Source organism: Podarcis tiliguerta (genome assembly GCF_965153285.1).
Source record: "Podarcis tiliguerta genome assembly, chromosome: 3".
NCBI classification, from domain to species: Eukaryota; Metazoa; Chordata; class Lepidosauria; order Squamata; family Lacertidae; genus Podarcis; species Podarcis tiliguerta.
The window spans coordinates 118,016,264-118,035,161 of NC_139536.1; the positions used below are offsets into that span (position 1 = coordinate 118,016,264).

General features: G+C 45.6%; 1 protein-coding gene across 4 annotated transcripts in view; it reads right to left on the reverse strand.

Moving 5' to 3' along the window:
• The window catches only part of CYP39A1 (cytochrome P450 family 39 subfamily A member 1), a 68,265-nt gene extending 51,825 nt beyond the window's left edge, over positions 1 to 16,440 (reverse strand). For all 4 annotated transcript variants that reach the window (XM_083435605.1, XM_083435608.1, XM_083435607.1 and 1 more), the window contains exons 1-5: positions 16,193 to 16,440; positions 14,928 to 15,213; positions 7,639 to 7,774; positions 2,205 to 2,379; positions 228 to 377 (exon numbers count right to left, since the gene is read on the reverse strand). In XM_083435605.1, the coding sequence (XP_083291731.1) occupies positions 228 to 377; positions 2,205 to 2,379; positions 7,639 to 7,774; positions 14,928 to 15,107 (641 nt within the window). In that variant the 5' untranslated portion in view covers positions 15,108 to 15,213; positions 16,193 to 16,440. The remainder of the gene's footprint in view (positions 1 to 227; positions 378 to 2,204; positions 2,380 to 7,638; positions 7,775 to 14,927; positions 15,214 to 16,192) is intronic.
• Positions 16,441 to 18,898: the final 2,458 nt, after the last annotated feature.

Consider the following 18,898-nt stretch of genomic DNA (forward strand, 5'->3'; position numbering starts at 1 on the left):
CGCATACTAGTTAGGCTCCCCAACTAGCTACTGCAAGCAGTCTTGGATCCAATGACTACAGGAGTATGCCCGTTGGAGGGAAAACATGACATCATATACGGTACGTTGTCTATGGATTACACCCATAATATTGTAGACATAAGCAAGAGGAATCTGAGAACAGTCTAAGCTAGAACATGAATTTCTGGATACATTTATATTGTCAAACAGAAACACTACTCCCTTACTTCAAAAAATATTTTGGAAGTTGGGTAGCATATTCAAAATCACCATCAAAGTTCTGATAGTGCTCCTCAAACTCCTTGACATCATCCCTGGTGGTCAAAAATATGTCTTTTCCAAACAGGGTGTTCACTGTTGATGGGAACATGATGTGCCTGCAATGGGAGAAAAGGTATAGTTGTGGACTGAAGGAAAATAATGTTAGAATCCACTTGGAATGGTCAGCTGTTGGCTATACTGGTTTCATACAACTAAAGTAAAAATAGTAAAGTAAAAAGTAAAGTAAAAATAGGTGAAATAGATTGTAGTGGATAAACTTCTGCTGTATAGGGCTTTAAAGGTTAAAACCAGCACCTTAAACCTGATCCTGTACTCCACCGGGGGCCAATGCAGCTAGTATAGCACTGGGTAAATGTGATCCCACAGCGAAGATCCCGTAAGGAGTCTCGCTGCGGCATTCTGCACCTGCTGGAGTTTCTGGATCAGTTTCAAGGGCAGCCCCACATAGAGTGAGTTACAATAATCAAGCCTGGAGGTGACCATCACATGGATCACAGTGGTGAGGTCAAGGTGTGAGAGGTAAGGGACCAACTGCTTAGCTCAGCGGAGATGAAAAAATGCTGCCTTTGTTGTAGCTGTAACCTGTGCCTTCCTAAAAAGGGAGGTGTCGAAAATTACACCCAAACTCTTGTCGGAAGGTGCTGGCACTAGTTGCACCCCTGCAAGGGATGGGAGTTGGCCCCACAACCCCATATCGTCTCGACCCAGTCAAAGGACCTCTGTCTTCAAAGGATTTACCTTTACCAAGCTCCCACGTAGCCATCCAGCCACGGCTTCCAGACATCTGAACAGTGTGTCTAGGGCTGAGTCAGGGTCCATCAACAGATAAAGCTGGGTGTCATCAGGATATGTCATTCTAATACAGTGGTACCTCGGGTTAAGTACTTAAGTCGTTCCAGAGGTCCGTACTTAACCTGAAGCTGTTCTTAACCTGAAGCACCACTTTAGCTAATGGGGCCTCCTGCTGCCGCCGCGCCGCCAAAACACGATTTCTGTTCTCATCCTGAAGCAAAGTTCTTAACCTGAAGCACTATTTCTGGGTTAGCAGAGTGTGTAATCTGAAGCGTATGTAACCTGAAGCGTATGTAACCCGAGGTACCACTGTAATGTTAGAAGCCAATTCTCCCAAACCAAAATTCCGGACAAGCTGGGCAAGGGGGCGCATATAGATGTTAAAAATCATCGGGGAGAGAATTGCACCATGCAGTACTCCAAACACAAAGGAGTAGCGTGACGACAACTCCCTCCCCCCCCAGTGCCACCCTCTGTCCCCGACCAGAGAGAAATGAGTGCAGCCGTTAAAGGACTGCGCCCTGAATCCCCTCGTAGGTGAGGTGGTGGTCTAGAAGTTTGTGGTCAACCATGTCAAAGGCTGCTGACAGATCTAAAAGAATCAACAGCCCCGACCCGCCTCAATCCAGCTGCCTACGGAAGTCATCTGTTATGGTGACCAGAGCCGTCTCGGTCCCATGACCAGAGCAAAAACCAGACTGGAATGGATCCAAAGCAGATCCAAAGTCAAATTGTTCCAATGTACAAGTATGTATTATGGTTTGATCCCTGTATGGCCAGCTGCATATTCCTGCATTGCAAGGTGTTGAACGGGATGCTCCTTGGGGTCCCTTCCAGCTCTATTCAATGATTCTATGAAATTAGCCTCAAAGAGTATATTTATCACACTCCCTTGCTATTACATACTAAGGAGATGCTACTGTTGGCTTCACAAGAATATCCTATCCAATAGTGAAATGGGCTTATGGCAACTCCACCCGTGCCCTACCCTTCTGCTTTCTCTTGTAGTGTTTAAACTATATTTTATTTTCTTCTAAACTACAACATTTATGGCTTATTCTAGATATTAATTTTATTTAATGAAAAGAATGGAGGCCTGTGCCATTCTGGCTGTTTGCAAAATCACCTACCTTACAAGATCTCTGAGCTCCTCAGTCCCCTCGTGACCCAAGTCCTCCATGTGTTTCTGAAGTTCCTGACAGAGACTCCTAGGCATATGCTGCAGATTAGATGTACTCAGTCTTCCCTTCATCATGATATATAACCTGCTCCTATTCTTGTAAAATATTTCTTCAGGAATTGAAGCTTCAAAATCCAAGTGGGAAAAATAACATCAGTCAGAATAAGCTGTAAAGTTTTACTTAAAATACCCTAGAATCTGTGCAGGCATCATGAACAGTTTTGTTTCTATATTTCATGTTGTGTTGTCTTTCAAAATAGGCAATTCTTTCTGATTAGACATAAAAAATATGTAGATACAGAATCTTGACATAATGTGCCCTGGTAAAGTTGGCTGCTTCCTTGTCTTCACTAAATAGGTCTTCATTATAGCGTGAATAAGCAACTGAGAATTTCTTAATGGCATATATAGGAATGGCAGACTCCTCCGAGTCTGATGCTATGGCACTCCCACACTGTTTCTTCCATCTAAATTTCATGCCCCCCCCCCCCAGTGGAAAAATACAGGTACCTGTATGTCACGGAAGTGTACATGGAAGTGCATATTGCTGTAGTTTGCATATTTATCTGTGTTCTAGAACCAGTAAAGTGAATAGGATCAGAATTCATTGTTGTGGAGTGTGTGTTAAGTCCACAAATAATAAGTAATTAATGGCATGTTCAGCATGTTTCCTTTACATTGGGGTGGGGAAGATAGTGATCAGTTGATAGGTGGGGGTTAAATCCTGCTTTCCGCAGGGTTAGGTGGCATGTGGGAGTTAGGTAAGTAGTTCCCAGTGAGTTAGTTAGTTCCCAGTAGTGATGTATGGAAGTGAGAGCTGGGCAAATAATAATAATAATAATAATAATAATAATAATAATAATAATAATAATTCTATTTATACCCCACATTTCCTGGTTTCAAAACCGGGCTCAGGGCGGCTAACAGCAAATATAATACATTGATTAAAATGTGACTTTAAAACAGCATAAAATACAACATAAAATACAGCATCAATATCAATAAAATTCAAAAATTCAGGAGTCATTTTTTGGGGGGGGAACCCAGTCAGTAGACATCAAATGATCACCAGGGTTAACTGGCCAAGTTGGTCCTACAAGGGCCAGCAAGGAGACCAGGGAAGAATTTAAATGTGGGGTCCCAGAAAGGGTTTCTTCATAGAAGAGGAAAGAGAAAAGGGAATAGAGGTTCAGGCTAATTCAAATTGAAGGCCAGGTGGAATAGCTCTGTCTTACAGGCCCCGCAGAAGGAACTCAAGTCCTGCAGGGCCCTAGTCTCATGGAACAGAGCATTCCACCAGGTCGGAACCGTCACTGAAAAAGTGACGGAGGATAGTCTGGCTTCCTTAGGGCCCGGGACCTTTAAGCTAATTATTATTCATGGACCTTAGGGTCCTCTGCGGAACGTACCAGGAGAGGCAGTCCCGCAAGTACAAGGGTCCGAGGCTGCATAGGGCTTTAAAGGTTAAAACCAGCACCTTAAACTATACTCCACCGGGAGCCAGTGCAGCTGGTGAAGCACTGGGTGAATATGCTCCCAGGGCAAGGACCCTGTGAGGAGCCTCGCTGCAGCTGGAGTTTCTGGGACAGTTTCAAGGGCAGTCCCGCATAGAGCGAGTTACAGTAGTCAAGCCTGGAGGTGACCGTCGCATGGATCATGTCACAGGCATGGATCATGTCACAGGCATAAAGAAGGCTGATCGCTGAAGAATTGATGCTTTTGAATTATGGTGCTGGAGAAGACTCTTGAGAGTTCCATGAACTGCAAGAAGATCAAACCTCTCCATTCTGAAGGAAATCAGCCCTGAGTGCTCACTGGAAGGACAGATCCTGAAGCTGAGGCTCCAATACTTTGGCCACCTCATGAGAAAAGAAGACTCCCTGGAAATGACCACTCCCCACATGCCTTTTGTGTGGTTGCGTGCAGCCCCCGGATCCTTTTGTGTGGTTGCGTGCAGCCCAGTGAGGCTCCCGGTAGTATGGGCTGGCTTCACCCTCCCCAGACTGGATACCTGGAGATCTCTGCCTACCTCAGCCAATCGCCCAATCCTGCCTGGGGAGGCATTGCCAGGGGATCGGCCAGGTAGGGGGAGGGACCATCCTGCCCACACAACAGAAAGTGAATCTTATACCTGCGAAGCGTCAGTTGGCTCCAGAGCTTTTCCCATCCTGCCCTCCCTCAGTTAAGCCTTTTTTTGCAAGTTAACCTCTTCTCCACAGGTACGTGGTTCACTGTTGAAGGGCCAGAAAGGAATTTTCCTGCATTGGCAGGTTTTGCCTTTCCCGTAGCAAAAATGTCACAACTTTGGCGGTTTCAGGCCTTGGGTGGAATCCTTTAGTCTATCTTCCTAAATGGGGGGGGGTGTGAAGCGGTGACCCAAGCCCCCCTTGCGGCAGTGATCCCAGGGTTCCCCATTAAAGGGGTCTTGAGGAGAGGCATTAGCCATACGCCAAAAGGTTGTCATTGCTTTCCCCTGCAAAGGCGGCAAAACAGGGGGCGGGCTCTCTGCTTGAACATATGTTTTCCAGAGCCAGCCCAATCCCCACATATTCTGGATAACCCTGAAGTCTCCCAGATCCCCGGCTGGGGACTGAGAAGGGTAAATGCCCAATGCCTGAGCCAAGGTCTCCCTACATCTAAAACTTAATAAAGTTGTGGCCAATTTTAATCCCATAGCACATTTCTTGAGTCATTATTCCACTCTGGGGTTGGGGGGACTCCGCCTGTCCACACAAAGATCCTGATGTTGGGAAAGATAGAGGGCACAAGGAGAAGGGGGCGACAGAGGATGAGATGGTTGGACAGTGTTCTCGAAACTACCAACATGAATTTGACAAAACTGCGGGAGACAGTGGAAGACATTAGCCTGGTGTGCTCTGGTCCATGGGGTCACAAAGAGTCGGACACAACTAAATGACTAAACAACAACAACAAATTTAGTGGAAACAAGCTGCAGTGGAATGGAAGCAGTGCTAATGTTTATGAACACAGACGAGGATTGAAATTGTTGCCTTCTTACCTGTATAGTGCCTGTATTACTGGAACTGTCTTTAGTAAGGCTAGCAACATCTCTGAGGAAGGATAATTTTGAAATGAAAAACATGAGTGTGTTACGTAAATTTGGTTTCCCTATAGAATACTGTAATTGGATAAAAAAGGATTTATAAAAACCCAACGTCCCGGGTCATTACAAATGGAAGAATTTCGAATTTGATTAGTTTAAATCGAGGAACGAGACAAGGATGTCCTCTTTCTCCGTTATTATTTAATCTGTGCCTGGAACCATTGACAAGAGCAATAATTCAGGATGAGCATATCAAGGGTGTAAAACACAACGAAGATAATTAGAAAATTGTATTATTTGCGGATGATATCCTTTTATTTATTACAAAACCAGAAGATACAATTCCAAAAATTATGGAGAAAATAAAAACCTTTGGCAGAATATCGGGATATTCTATAAATTGGACAAAATCAGAGATTTTACCAATTGGGCCAAGGGCTACATTGTATAGAAATCATCAATTTCGGATGTGCAAAGACTTTATTAAATACTTGGGTATAATGATTTCATTGGATACAGACCAAATTGTAAAATTAAATTTGAATCAAATTATAAATGAGATTTTTTTATATATATTGAAAGGTGGGGACCTCTAAACCTTTCCCTTTGGGGAAAGGTTCATGTCCTCAAAATGAATGTTGTTCCAAAGTTTTTATACATTCTCAGAGGATTACCAATACATATTCCCAAATTTTACTTCCAAAAAATAAATCAACTAATTAGATCATGCCTATGGGGTACAAAGCCACCAAAAATATCACTACATAAAATGCAACTTCCAACTAAGGAAGGTGGCTTTGGTCTCCCAAATCTGGAACTATATCACCAAGCCTACCTGCTGAGTAAGACTAACGTTTGGAGAGCTGGCAGGAATCCCAATTGGGCTACTCTCAAATAGAGTTTCTTTGAACCTCTTGTAGGGTGGTCTAAACTGGGCTGCAATTTTATGAAATATCCTATTATCCTGGAGACTATTAAAGCACCTATAAAAATTGGATGAATATAAATAAAAATAATAAGGATTACCTCTTTCAGCATGAGAAATTAACAATTTGGGCCAACCCAAAATTAAAAATTGGAAATCAAGTAATAATTTGGCAAAATTGGATGAAAAAAGGTATTTTGACGTTGAATCAATTAATTGATGAAAATTACAAATTTGTGGAATATAAGACCTTGCAAGTAAAGTATGGATTAACCAGTGAAACACAATGGCAATACATCCAATTGAAACATATGTTGGAAAGGCAGTTTGGCCCTGACGCTATAGCAGCATCGGAAACACCCATGTTGCTACAAGATTTAATCTCTGCAACAAAAACAAAGAACTCTACACTTGCAATATATAAAACCCTACTCAACAGAAAGAAATATGATTTAGAATATGAAAATGGAGTGAAGAGTTAGGGGTACAGATAACAAATGATAAATGGGAGTCAAGTATAAAATCAACAGAAATAGCCTCCGTGGATTTAAGACTTATTCAGCAGAAAATAATATTCAGAGTCCATTGGACTCCAGCAAAACTTTACCAGAAGAAAATAACAAATGCAGACAACTGCTGGAGATGTGGAAGTAAAAATGCGAACTTAGTACATATGATGATTAACTGCCCGATGATAAGATCATTTTGGTGTGAGGTGAGGATATATATAGCAAGAGTAATAAAAAGAAATTGTTATTTAGGGGATTTGAATTTAATTCTAAATTATATACCGGAAACGCGGCAGATTACCAGGGGTCAAAAAAAATGGATGTACTGTGCCATATTAAAAGCAAAAAAACCTTGTTTTGATGAATTGGAAGAGCTGCAAAAAGATTCCATTGAGCACATGGATTGACAATATGGACAGACTAGCGACATACGAACAAATTGCATATTGACACAAATTAAGAATGGATAAATATGAAGAAATCTGGAAGGAAGACTTAAGCGATAAGGCGGACAGTGGTGGGAAGTAGGGGGAGGAGAGATGGGGAAATATTGTTAAAAAGGTGTAGTCATAGGTATATCAGTGTATCCAAATCTGAATTGTTAAATTGTGTTATTAGTGTTATTGTGGTTTTTGTTGTATGTGTTTTTTGTGGTTGCTGTTTATATTGAAAAAATGATTAAATAATTTTTTTAAAAAAATGAGTGTGTGTGTGTGTGAGAGAGAGAGAGAAATACTTGCTCCCTCAGCACATTGCTCCAGTAAAAACTGGAGTCCCCAAAGCTACATTAAAGTAAAAAGATATCCCACTTCACATGTTTCAACCCTTTATCAACTAAAATAGAAAGAAATCATTTCCCCACTGAAATTAAATATCATTTACCTACCTGTACGCTGGACAGACTGTTGCACTGCCTGCTCAAAATCCACATCTTTAGATATACAAAATGCTTGAAAACCTTCTTCATCAGTTACAAATGTGTATCGTTTTCCCAGCATATACACTGTGAATACTGGTCCATACTGAAAAATATAGTGTTAAAAAAGTTAAGTAGTTAAGTAATAATATATATATATATATATATATATATATATATATATATATAACTGCAGGAAGAATAGACTATGCAACAACTGCAGCAAGAATTTTGTTAGTCTAAAGATGGAAACAACAGGAGTTACCAACAAAAGAAGAGCGGCAGATGAAGCGGATGGACTTTGCAGAACTGGCGAACTGGCAGGAAGAATCCGGAACCAGCGAGAACAAGCATTCCAAATTTATATTATATTTGAAAGACAACTGTAAGCAATCAACATCACTAGCAGGGTTATCTGAAGTTCTGTAAGATGAAATTGCTACCTATACAGGTTGAGTAATATAATATTTTAGGTACTGATACAAGGATAGGAAACAAAGCGAAATGTAAAGATGTAAAGTTTAATTTTGTAAACCATCAGACGGGAGGGAAGTCATTAGGCTCAGTTGAGCCAAAGAGATAAAATAAGAGGGTACAATGTTACGTAATGTGATTATATGTAATCTTTTACATATAAAAATACCAGTATGTAATTTTTATAATAAAAAAGTTAAGTAGTTTAATACAACTACATTTAGGGGGAGCCATTGGGTCCTGCCCATTGGCTCCCCTTCGGCACCAGAAACTCAGCTCCCAGGCAGACATTGCACACAGCAAGCACAAGAAAAGCAATCATGGCACCTGCCTGCATGCCCAGCCTTCCACTTTTCCATCTATTCCCACCAGCAAGGGCTGGTAGACCGGCTGGCTGGGCTGCCTCACCCAATTGCTTGCTTGCTTACTCCAAGGCTGCCTCAGTTCCTGGCAACCAGCACCTCCTTCATTTGCCTGGGGAGCTTATAGCCAGGGCTGCTGCAACAAACAGCCACACAAGCCTTTGGGAGGCAGAAAAGCAAGAGGGCATGAGAGGAGGGAGGGGAGGAAACAGGGGCAGAGGCCAGTGTTGCCTGCAGTACACCTGACCACCATTCAAGGCACCCCAACATACCACGGCACACAGGTTGAGAAACATTGTTCTAGGGAATGGATTTTGAACAAGGGGGAGGCAATGCACCCATAAGGTGTCTCCACCCTTGAAATATACTCAGAGTCGCAGAGTGATTTCATGCTCTTTATTCAGCTCATAGTGGTGAGGAGGAATGAATGAATGTCCCCTCAAAGTATCTGCTTTATATACATTATTTACACAATGGGCTGCACATGATTGGCTAATTCTGGAATTCTACTGTAAGCCAATCAGGTTGTGGATTCACTTCTATCTGGAGCATGATTGGGTGGTTCCTGCCAACCAATCAGACTGCTGCATTGTTCTAGGACCAATCAGACTGATGCATTCTGAATCCTATTGTTCTAGGACCAATCAGACTGCTGCAATTTGGATCCTATTGTTCTAGGACCAATCAGACTGCTGCAGTTTGGATCCTATTCAACTCAGTACATAACACCCCTCCCCTCTAAGTTCCAGTCCTGCCCGGGAGGTCGCATTCATAGTCCTCGAGGTATGCCGGCGGCCTACGTGTGCGTTGCGGCCTGTGGTGTTCCCTGGTCCGGGGTTCAGGTTCTGGCTCGTGTTCCAAGGATGCTGGCTGTGATGGGCCGGTTTGGTCTGGCGCAACCGGCTCACTCAGTCGTGGTTCTGGTTCCGGTGTCCTTTCGGCCTCGCGGGTCCTCTCTGTATTTACTGATTCTGCCTCTCCTGCTGGGCCCTCCTGCTCTATGGGCCTCACTGCCGCTCTGTTCCCTTGGGACTCCTCTGACCTTTCCTCCTCCTGGTTTTCTCCCAGGAATCGTCGCCGTATCTGGTCGCAGTGGCGGCGCCAGCATTGCCCCCCATCCGTTAGCACCTCGTATGACACGGGGCCAGTGACCCTGGTGACTGTGGCGGGTACCCATGCTGGGCCTGCCCCAAAATTCTTTGCGTACACTGGATCCTGGGCCTTGAAGGTCCGGGGGTTCCTGCCTTCCCCCACCACTACCTCATCCTGAGCTCTATCGGGGTGAAGGCGGTCCAATCTGATTGCAAGGCGCCGACCCATTAGTAGTTCAGCGGGGCTCTGGCCAGTCATTGAGCTGGGGGTGCTGTGCTGTGCTAGGAGGAATGTGGCAAGGCGGTACTCCCAATCCCCTTGCGTCATGCGGCGAAGGGTGTCCTTGGTGGTCCGCACCATGCGTTCTGCTTGGCCATTGGTGGCAGGGTGGAATGGTGCCGAACGGATGTGGCGGATGGCGTTCTGCGCTGTGAAGGTTTGGAATTCTCCTGACGTAAATGCAGTCCCGTTGTCTGAGACGAGAGTGTCAGGGAGCCCGTGAGTTGCAAACAGCCTGCGTAGTACCCGGATGGCTGCGGACGTAGAAGTGGACGGTACCAGTGCGACTTCCAGCCATTTGGTGTAGGAGTCCACCACTATGAAGAATGTTTTCCCCTGAAAGGGGCCAGCGAAGTCCACATGCAGTCGTGACCATGGTGCTCGGGCGGACTCCCAGGACTGGACTGGGGCCCTTGGGGGATCTGGGCGGGATTCTTGGCAGGCCTGGCAGTGTTTGACCCAGGCCTCTATCTCTCCGTCGATCCCCGGCCACCACACATAACTCCTGGCCAGGGCCTTCATTCTTACTACCCCTGGGTGTGTCTCGTGTAGGGCTGTGAGGACCCTTTTGCGGAGGGGCTGGGGAACAACGACCCTGCTTCCCCATAACAGGTACCCCTTGTGGGCCGACAGTTCATGTTTGCGGGTTGTGTAGCCAGCGAATTCTGGCCCAGGGCTGTTGCTGGGCCATCCCCTCCACACCCAGTCCAGGACCCGGGAGATGACCCTGTCTTTCTTGGAATGGTGTGCAACTTCTTGTGCCTGAATGGGGCGGTCGGGAAGCAGCTCCAGGCTCATAACCTCTTGTGCAGGTGCTGGGTCGGGGCCTGTTTCCGGTAGTGGTAGCCTGCTGAGGGCGTCCGCATGGCCCATCGCCTTCCCAGGTCGGTGAATCAGTGCATACTGGTAGCTGGCAAGGAAAATTGACCACCTGAGGACACGAGGAGACAGCACTTGGGGGGTCTGCTTTTCGGGGGCAAATAAGCCAAGCAACGGCTTGTGGTCAGTCACCACGGTGAAGGGCCGCCCGTACAAGAAATCATGGAATTTTTTTACTCCCTTCACAATTGCCAGCCCCTCCTTGTCTATTTGTGAGTAGTTCCGTTCGGTTGCGCTGAGTGTCTGGGAAAAGTATGCTACTGGTACCTCTCTTCCATCCGGGAGTTGGTGTCCCAGGACAGCGCCAATGCCATAGGGTGATGCGTCACATGCTAGCACCACCGGCAGCCTCTCGTCGAAGTGTGCCAAGACCGAGTTTGAGACAAGCAAGCCCTTGACTGCCTGGAATGCAGCCTCCTGGCGCTGGCCCCACACCCAAGGGGCCCGCTTGTCCAGAAGTCTGTGTAGGGGCTCCGCTACCGCCGCTTTGTGGGGAAGGAAGGAATGGTAAAAGTTCAATAGTCCCAAGAAGGCCTGAAGTTCAGTCTTGCTCTTGGGCGCTGGGGCATCACAAATGGCCCGTACCTTGTCCCCAGTCGGGTGGACCCCTTCTGCGTCCACCATAAATCCCAGAAAGTCCACCTGAGGCACTCCTAGTAGACATTTTTCCCGCTTCACCTTGAGACCCGCCGTCTGGAAACGGTGCAGAACGGTGCGGAGGCGGTCCTCAAACTCCTCTGGTGTGGGCCCGGCAATCAACACATCATCGAAGAAGGGGGTGACGCCAGGAATCCCTTTAAGGAGCGAGTCCATTAGATACTGGAAGATGCCTGGTGCCACACTGACACCGAATTGCAGCCGCTTTACCCTGAACGCTCCTCTGTGTGTCACAATCGTCTGTGCCTCTGCTGTGGCCTCATCTACTGGCAGCTGTTGATATGCTTGGGCCAAGTCCAGCTTGCCAAACATTTTCAACCCAGCCAGGGTAGCAAGGACATGGCTGACCACTGGCAGTGGGTATGCATGGGCCGTGAGGGCCTTGTTTATGGTACATTTGTAGTCTGCGCAGATGCGGACCGAACCATTAGGCTTGACGGGCGTGACGATTGGGGTTTCCCAGGGGGCATTAGGCACTGGCTCCAGCACTCCTTGCTCTACGAGCCGGTCCAATTTCTCGTCAATACGGGGTTTCAAGGCGAACGGGACCCGGCGGGCCTTGAGCCTGACCGGTCGTACTGCGGGGTCAAGCTGTAGAGCAATGGGGGGGCCCGTATACTGTCCCAATTTCCCATCGAAAACCCCTGGAAATTCCTTGCATATGGCGTCCACGTCCACTTGTAAGGTAGTGTGGTTCACCCTGGAGATGGCTAGACCCAGTGGTCCAAACCATGCCAATCCCAGTAAGCTAATGTAGGGGCCCTTGACTACAAGCAAGTCCAGTTGCCGCGTCCGCCCTCGGTATTGCACCCTGAAGGTCCCCACCCCCATTGTGGGGACCTTACGTTTCTGGAAGTCCCGGAGGGTGAATGGGGCCGGCCTGAGTTTGGGACCCCCAGTAGGACACAGTTTCCTTAAGGTCCTTGCCGAGATTATGGATAGAGTTGAACCCGTGTCAAGCTCCATGCGGCATGGGGCCCCCTCTATCTGTACCTCTACATAAATTTTCTCTACGTTGGGGTGGGGCAACTGGTATACCTGGAAGTCCGTGAGCTCCGTCGAGTTGCCTTGGTGCATTGGGCCCTGGGCCCTGGGGCTCTTAGATTGGTCATCTGATGCCTGGCGTCGGGTGGGCCGAGCTCGACACACCCGGGCGATGTGTCCCGATTTTCTGCACTGCCTGCATTCTGCGTTGCGGAAACGGCAGGTCCTCCTCTCGTGACTTTCTCCACAGCTTGCGCAGTTCCCTCCTTCTCGTCGAGGAAGCTGCAGTATGTGGGTTGCTTGAGTGCGCTGCTGTACTCGGTGCACCTCCTCCCTGTCAGATCCTGAGTCGTCGGTGAGGTCTTCATGGTGGACCCTCAGTTGGGGTGGCAGGCTCGGCCGTGCCTCTTGCGTCGACCTCTTCGCAGCTTCTGTTGCCAGGGCCTCCTCCAGAGCGACCTGGAACGTTAGGTCCTTCTTAGCGTAGAGGCATCGTTGCAGCTTCTCATCCTCCAGGCCACCGACGAGGCGGTCCCGAAGCATGTTCTCCAGCTCTGAGAAATTGCAGAACCGGGCGGCTTGGCGGAGAGAGGTCACAAACCCAGTTATGGTTTCCCCAGGGGCTTGCCGCTTTGCATAGAAGGCATTTCGACGAGCCACCACTGAGGGCTGCGGCGAAAAGTGCCCCTTCAGCTGTTCCATTATTGTTTTGTATGGAACAGTAGCAACATCTTCAGGCGCAAGGAGAGCCCGGGCGATTTCAAACGTCTCCTCTCCGCAGACGCTGAAGAATATCGCCCTCTTCTTGGCGTCTTCTTCGTCGGTGACCCCTTTGGCTTCTAGGAGGAAGGTGAAACGGGAGGCGTACGCTTCCCAGTCTCCAGATGCTGGGTTGAACGACGAGAAGCTGCTGTCGGTTGCCATTCTGAGTTCCTTGTGTCCCGGAGCTGAAGCCTGGATACACGGTGCGAGGCAGCGGTGCGGCAGGTGGCGGTGCTGCGGTGCTGTGTGTGGCAGTCAGCTCAGCGGGATCCCATCCTCGTCGCCAGTGAAATATACTCAGAGTCGCAGAGTGATTTCATGCTCTTTATTCAGCTCATAGTGGTGAGGGGGAATGAATGAATGTCCCCTCAAAGTATCTGCTTTATATACATTATTTACACAATGGGCTGCACATGATTGGCTAATTCTGGAATTCTACTGTAAGCCAATCAGGTTGTGGATTCACTTCTATCTGGAGCATGATTGGGTGGTTCCTACCAACCAATCAGACTGCTGCATTGTTCTAGGACCAATCAGACTGATGCATTCTGAATCCTATTGTTCTAGGACCAATCAGACTGCTGCAATTTGGATCCTATTGTTCTAGGACCAATCAGACTGCTGCAGTTTGGATCCTATTCAACTCAGTACATAACAACCCTGTTACCCATTTCTGAAGATCAGCAGGATAATAGTTGGGGTGGGAGATATACAAAAAACAAAATGCTAAGTGTGGTTGTTGTGATGAAATAGAGTAAGACAAGCTGGCAGCCACAGCCAGTCATTCCTTGCTGGGCTGGGAGCACACAGCCTTTCCCCTCCATGGCTCTGATTTAAATGTGCTTTGTGTTCCACACAAACCTCAGTTCCTCTCTGGTCTCTGTCCTTGCTTGCCTCTCCTACCCAGTTTCACTCTGCGTTTCTGCTGCTACTCCTCCTCCTTCCTCCTTATGCACAATCTTTCCCACTCTATGGATGTGGTTTATACTCTGTTTCTACCTCTTTCCTGCATGTGGGAACATATGCAGTTGTACCTTTCCCTATTAGGTTTCATTTTTTGCTAATTTGGGGATCACTTGAGTACAGAGAGAAAGAGAGAGACCTCCCACTTTTACATGTCTGGTGTTATTCTGCCTACTTACGCCATCAGCACTGAAGGCTGCATTGAAAATGCAGAAAACAGTATTATCTAAAATCTCTTAGCAATACTGTTGTGAAAGGGGGAAAAAGCAGACAGCATTACAATGAAGTTGCAAAATTTATTATAAAAAACACATTTGTATACATAGTGCTTGAAAATACTCATTTTATAAGACTCTCGTAGAATTCTATTTTAATGCATTCTTTCAACACTGAGTAGCTTTCAGGACAGCTTGAAAAGCACACATGAACTTTAGTAACCTAACACTTGGCTTGTTCAAGGGGAACTGTCCTGTTAGACAAAAACAGTCACATTGTTCTGAAAGCACAAGAGAGAGAGAGAGCAAATACGTGTTTTAGCATTTCTCTCAGCATGTTATTCTATCATAGTAATTCAGACTATATAAATTGTTTGATAACAGTCAGCTAACACAAAGCATATTAAATTGTAAAAAGCAAAGTACCGTATTTTTCGCTCTAAGAAGCACCTAGTTTTTGGAGGAGGAAAACAAGAGAAAAAAAAATATTCTGAATCTCAGAAGCCAGAACAGCAAGAGGAATCGCTGTGCAGTACTAAATGGTTTCATTCATTAATTCTCCCTCCCCATCCCTGGCTCCCACAGTTATTACCTTGAGTCTGGCTTGTTTGATGAATTCCAGAGGAGCTTTCCCAAATCTGAAGGCAGCTCCGAACCAAGGGATGCAGCCAAGGATACAAGGCGGCTCATTGACGTTTCTGAATGGAAAGAAAATATGCTTGACAACAAAACCTAGAACCACTGTAAACAGGAGAGCCAAAATGATTTCCATCTTCTTTCCTCTGTAGCAGTTGCTTTTCTGACACAGGCTGCCGCTGTAAGATATAATGCTGCTAGGGGTTATGTCAGGATAGTACAGTTTATACTGTAGCACCCTGCTTGTGGTTAACGCTTAGCTGGAATGAAATATTCAATGCAGCAATAGAGAAATTAACATAATAATTTATTTGTCAGACAAATAAATGAGAGACACTGTGGTATATGGTTACCAAAGCTCTGCCCACTCCAGCCCTGATGGCCAGCACTTATATTTCCTCAGTCCAGCCCCTTGCTCCTCCTTTGGCTGCCTCTGTCCAATCAGCCTGGTTGAAATTCCTATTGGCTGTTTGCTAGAACGAATCATAAAAGATACACCCATTTCCTATTACCTTTTATGGGAGACAAAGAGCTATATTTCCTTCTATCCATAAATGGCAGACAAGTAGCCATATATCTTACATTTGCCTCGCCAAGGCACCTTAATTACCAGATCACCTTTTGCCCCTGCTGCCCCTTCAAAACAAATGGCTAAAACAGATGGCTCATGGTATTAAATTCTATCTTAAACAGAGATCTTGGGTTCTCATCTCATACATAACATAGCTTTTTAGAAGAAAAGGCCTTTTGCAAAGTAAAAGAAACTCAGTAAAAAGAAAACCTCTTCATTTTACACCCCCCTTTCCCAGCCAGCTGCTTTTCCCATTAGCTCTTTGCCCTTTAACCTTCTCAGGATACCTTAAACCTTGGGAAAATATGGCTAGAATCTGATGGGAGGCACATGGTATTATTTTCTGTTAAACAATAAATCTTACTATTTACCAACTCTTAATTAGTGTTTTTGCAGCTTGATTGTATTCTGTAATATGTAGGGTCAGTATAACCTTTGCTCCCAGCCTGTAATTCCCTTTTACAACTTTGAGAAACGTGTCTCTTGCTACTGCTATAAATCAAGGGGGCTCTTGTCCAGGAGAGCAGGAAGAGAAACACTGCCAGAGTACTTAGCCAGCTGGACTTTGCCTGGCATGAAACCTACAAACATTTGCAAATATATTTTTACGCTCATTTTAAAATACAGACCTTGATCAGATGCCTCAGTACTGCTGCCTTCTTGTGGATGCTATGATAAAAGACGAGTTTATTACATAGTTCAGCTTACCTCTGGGAGAGGCTAGTTTTACTTTCTAACTGACCCTCAAAATGGACTTCTCTTCTCTCTGTTCTCTGAAACATGAAGCCATATTTCATTTTCCTTCTTGTCCAATATTAACTGTTGTAAGCTATTCTGTTCCAAATAATGAAAATAGATCCTTTGTTATTTAACTGTGCATACATTGCCTTGATATTTTTTTAATTTATTTTTTTTAAATTATATTTATTACTTTTTGAACAATTTAAACACTACAAAACAAAACAAAAACAAAAAAGAGCAATACAATACAATACAAAGACACTACATAACACTAACACATTAAACTAACAAATCCAAACAAAAACAGTTTAAAACACTCAAACAATTTCAATATCTTGTCTTTCATTCACTTATTTCACCGACCTCCTCGCACCTCCCTTTTTGTATTCCACTTCTGTCAATTGTTTCAGCAATTCCTTTCCATCTTCCTCTGTTTTCTGTCCTATAATTATCTTAACACATTCTAACCTTATTTTACCTTTAATATTCTATTAATCTATTTATACTTAACCCTGTGGCACCAAGAGCACACACTGGAAGCGCTAATGGTGACATGTGCCATAGCATCTGGTAAAATCTGTGTAAAAAGCCATTATGGAACTTAAGAACCGGTAACAGGATTTATATCACTTTTATTATTGTGCGCCTTAAGATTATAAAACTGTGGGGAGAGGTTGTCTTGTTTTTTATATCACTTCAGTGCCTAGAAGATTGAAGGCACTTTATAAAATAAAAACACTACTAATACTGGGAGGAATTCAGTGATGCGCTCTTCTGATGGTTCTGTAGTGCAAGCATTTCAGTTTGCCAGACAGAACAATCCCCCCCCCCCGCTGCCTATTGTTCCCAGGGTTCTTCTGACTGCCCCCCACCCTGGCTGCAGGGCCAATTTCGAGGGGCACACAGAGGGAGGAGGAAGCCCTGCTGCATAAGCAGAAGCCCCTGTACAGAGCTTTCATGGATAGGACTCGTATATATATATATATATATCCCGCCCTCCCCAGCTGAAGCCGGGCTCAGGGCGGCTAACAACAATAAAATAGTACAAGATTCTAAAAACATTTCATTATAAAAATTAATTAAAATCAAATTGTTGGCAACCATCAAGCTAAAGTTCTGTGGAGATTGCCAAAGGAGGGAGTCAGGCTGCGCCCTGACCAAAGGCCTGGTGGAACAGCTCTGTCTTGCAGGCCCTGCGGAAAGATGTCAAGTCCCGCAGGGCCCTAGTCTCTTGTGACAGAGCGTTCCACCAGATTGGAGCCGCAGCCGAGAAAGCCCTGGCTCTAGTTGAGGCCAGCCTAACCTCCCTGTGCCTGGGACCTCCAAGATGTTTTTATTTGAAGACCCTAAGGTCCTCTGTGGGACATACCAGGAGAGGCGGTCCCGTAGGTACGAGGGTCCTAGGCCGTATAGGGCTTTAAAGGTTAAAACCAGCACCTTACACCTGATCCTGTACTCCACCGGGAGCCAGTGCAGCTGGTATAGTACCGGATGAATGTGATCTCGCAGCAAAGACCCCGTAAGGAGTCTCGCCGCAGCATTCTGCACCCGCTGGAGTTTCTGGGTCAGTCTCAAGGGCAGCCCCACGTAGAGCGAGTTACAATAACCCAGTCTGGAGGTGACCGTCGCGTGGATCACAGTGGCTAGGTCAGGGCGAGAGAGGTAAGGAGCCAACTGCTTAGCTTGGCGGAGATGAAAAAATGCCGCCTTTGTTATAGCTGCAATCTGCGCCTCCATGGAGAGGGAGGTATCGATGATTACACCCAAACTCTTAACGGACGGTGTGGTGGAGTCTCCTTCTTTGGAGGTCTTTAAGCAGAGGCTTGACAACCATATGTCAGGAGTGCTCTGATGGTGTTTCCTGCTTGGCAGGGGGTTGGACTCGATGGCCCTTGTGGTCTATTCCAACTCTATGATTCTATGATTCTATGCTCTTTGTTCTAGTTCTCTATCTGGTGATCTTCTATCCAATGATCTTGGGTCTTTTCCAAGTCCCTTCTGCAGATCTTCTTCGTATTTATACAAAAACTTTACTTTATCTTCTACTGATCTTATTTTTATTTTCCTTCCTTTGAAGCTGAAAGATAGACCTTGGAGAAACTCCCACCTAAAAATGATTTTATTCCTTCTCAGCAGGGCAACAATATCTCCGTAGTTAGGCCTAAGATCCAAAAGATATTTCAGGACATCTTTAAAAATTTCCACTCTTGATTGTTGTACTTCCAGATTCTTCTGGTAATGCCAACCCAAGATTCTATCTCTCTCTTCTTTAGTTTGAAGGGTGATCAAGCAATCTCTTATTCTATTCTTCTCTTTTTACCCTCCTCTTCCAAGTCTAAAGGCCCTCACAATTCTAAACTCTCCTTGAGCCAAGTCCAAGCCCCCAAAGTCAGCAAATTCCTGTGTGAGAAAGTCTATCAAGCTTTCCTTCTCAAATTCAGGTAGGGCTCTGATCCTCAAATTCGTCTGTTTTTCTTTAAGTTCAATCATAGCAAGCGTCAACTTATGTTCATCAAGTTGCCTCTGTAGGGCTGGGACTCTCCTCTCCAGTTGTGTTACTTTACATTCAGCAGCAACGGCTTTCTCCCTGGCTTCCTCTGCAGTTTGCCATATCA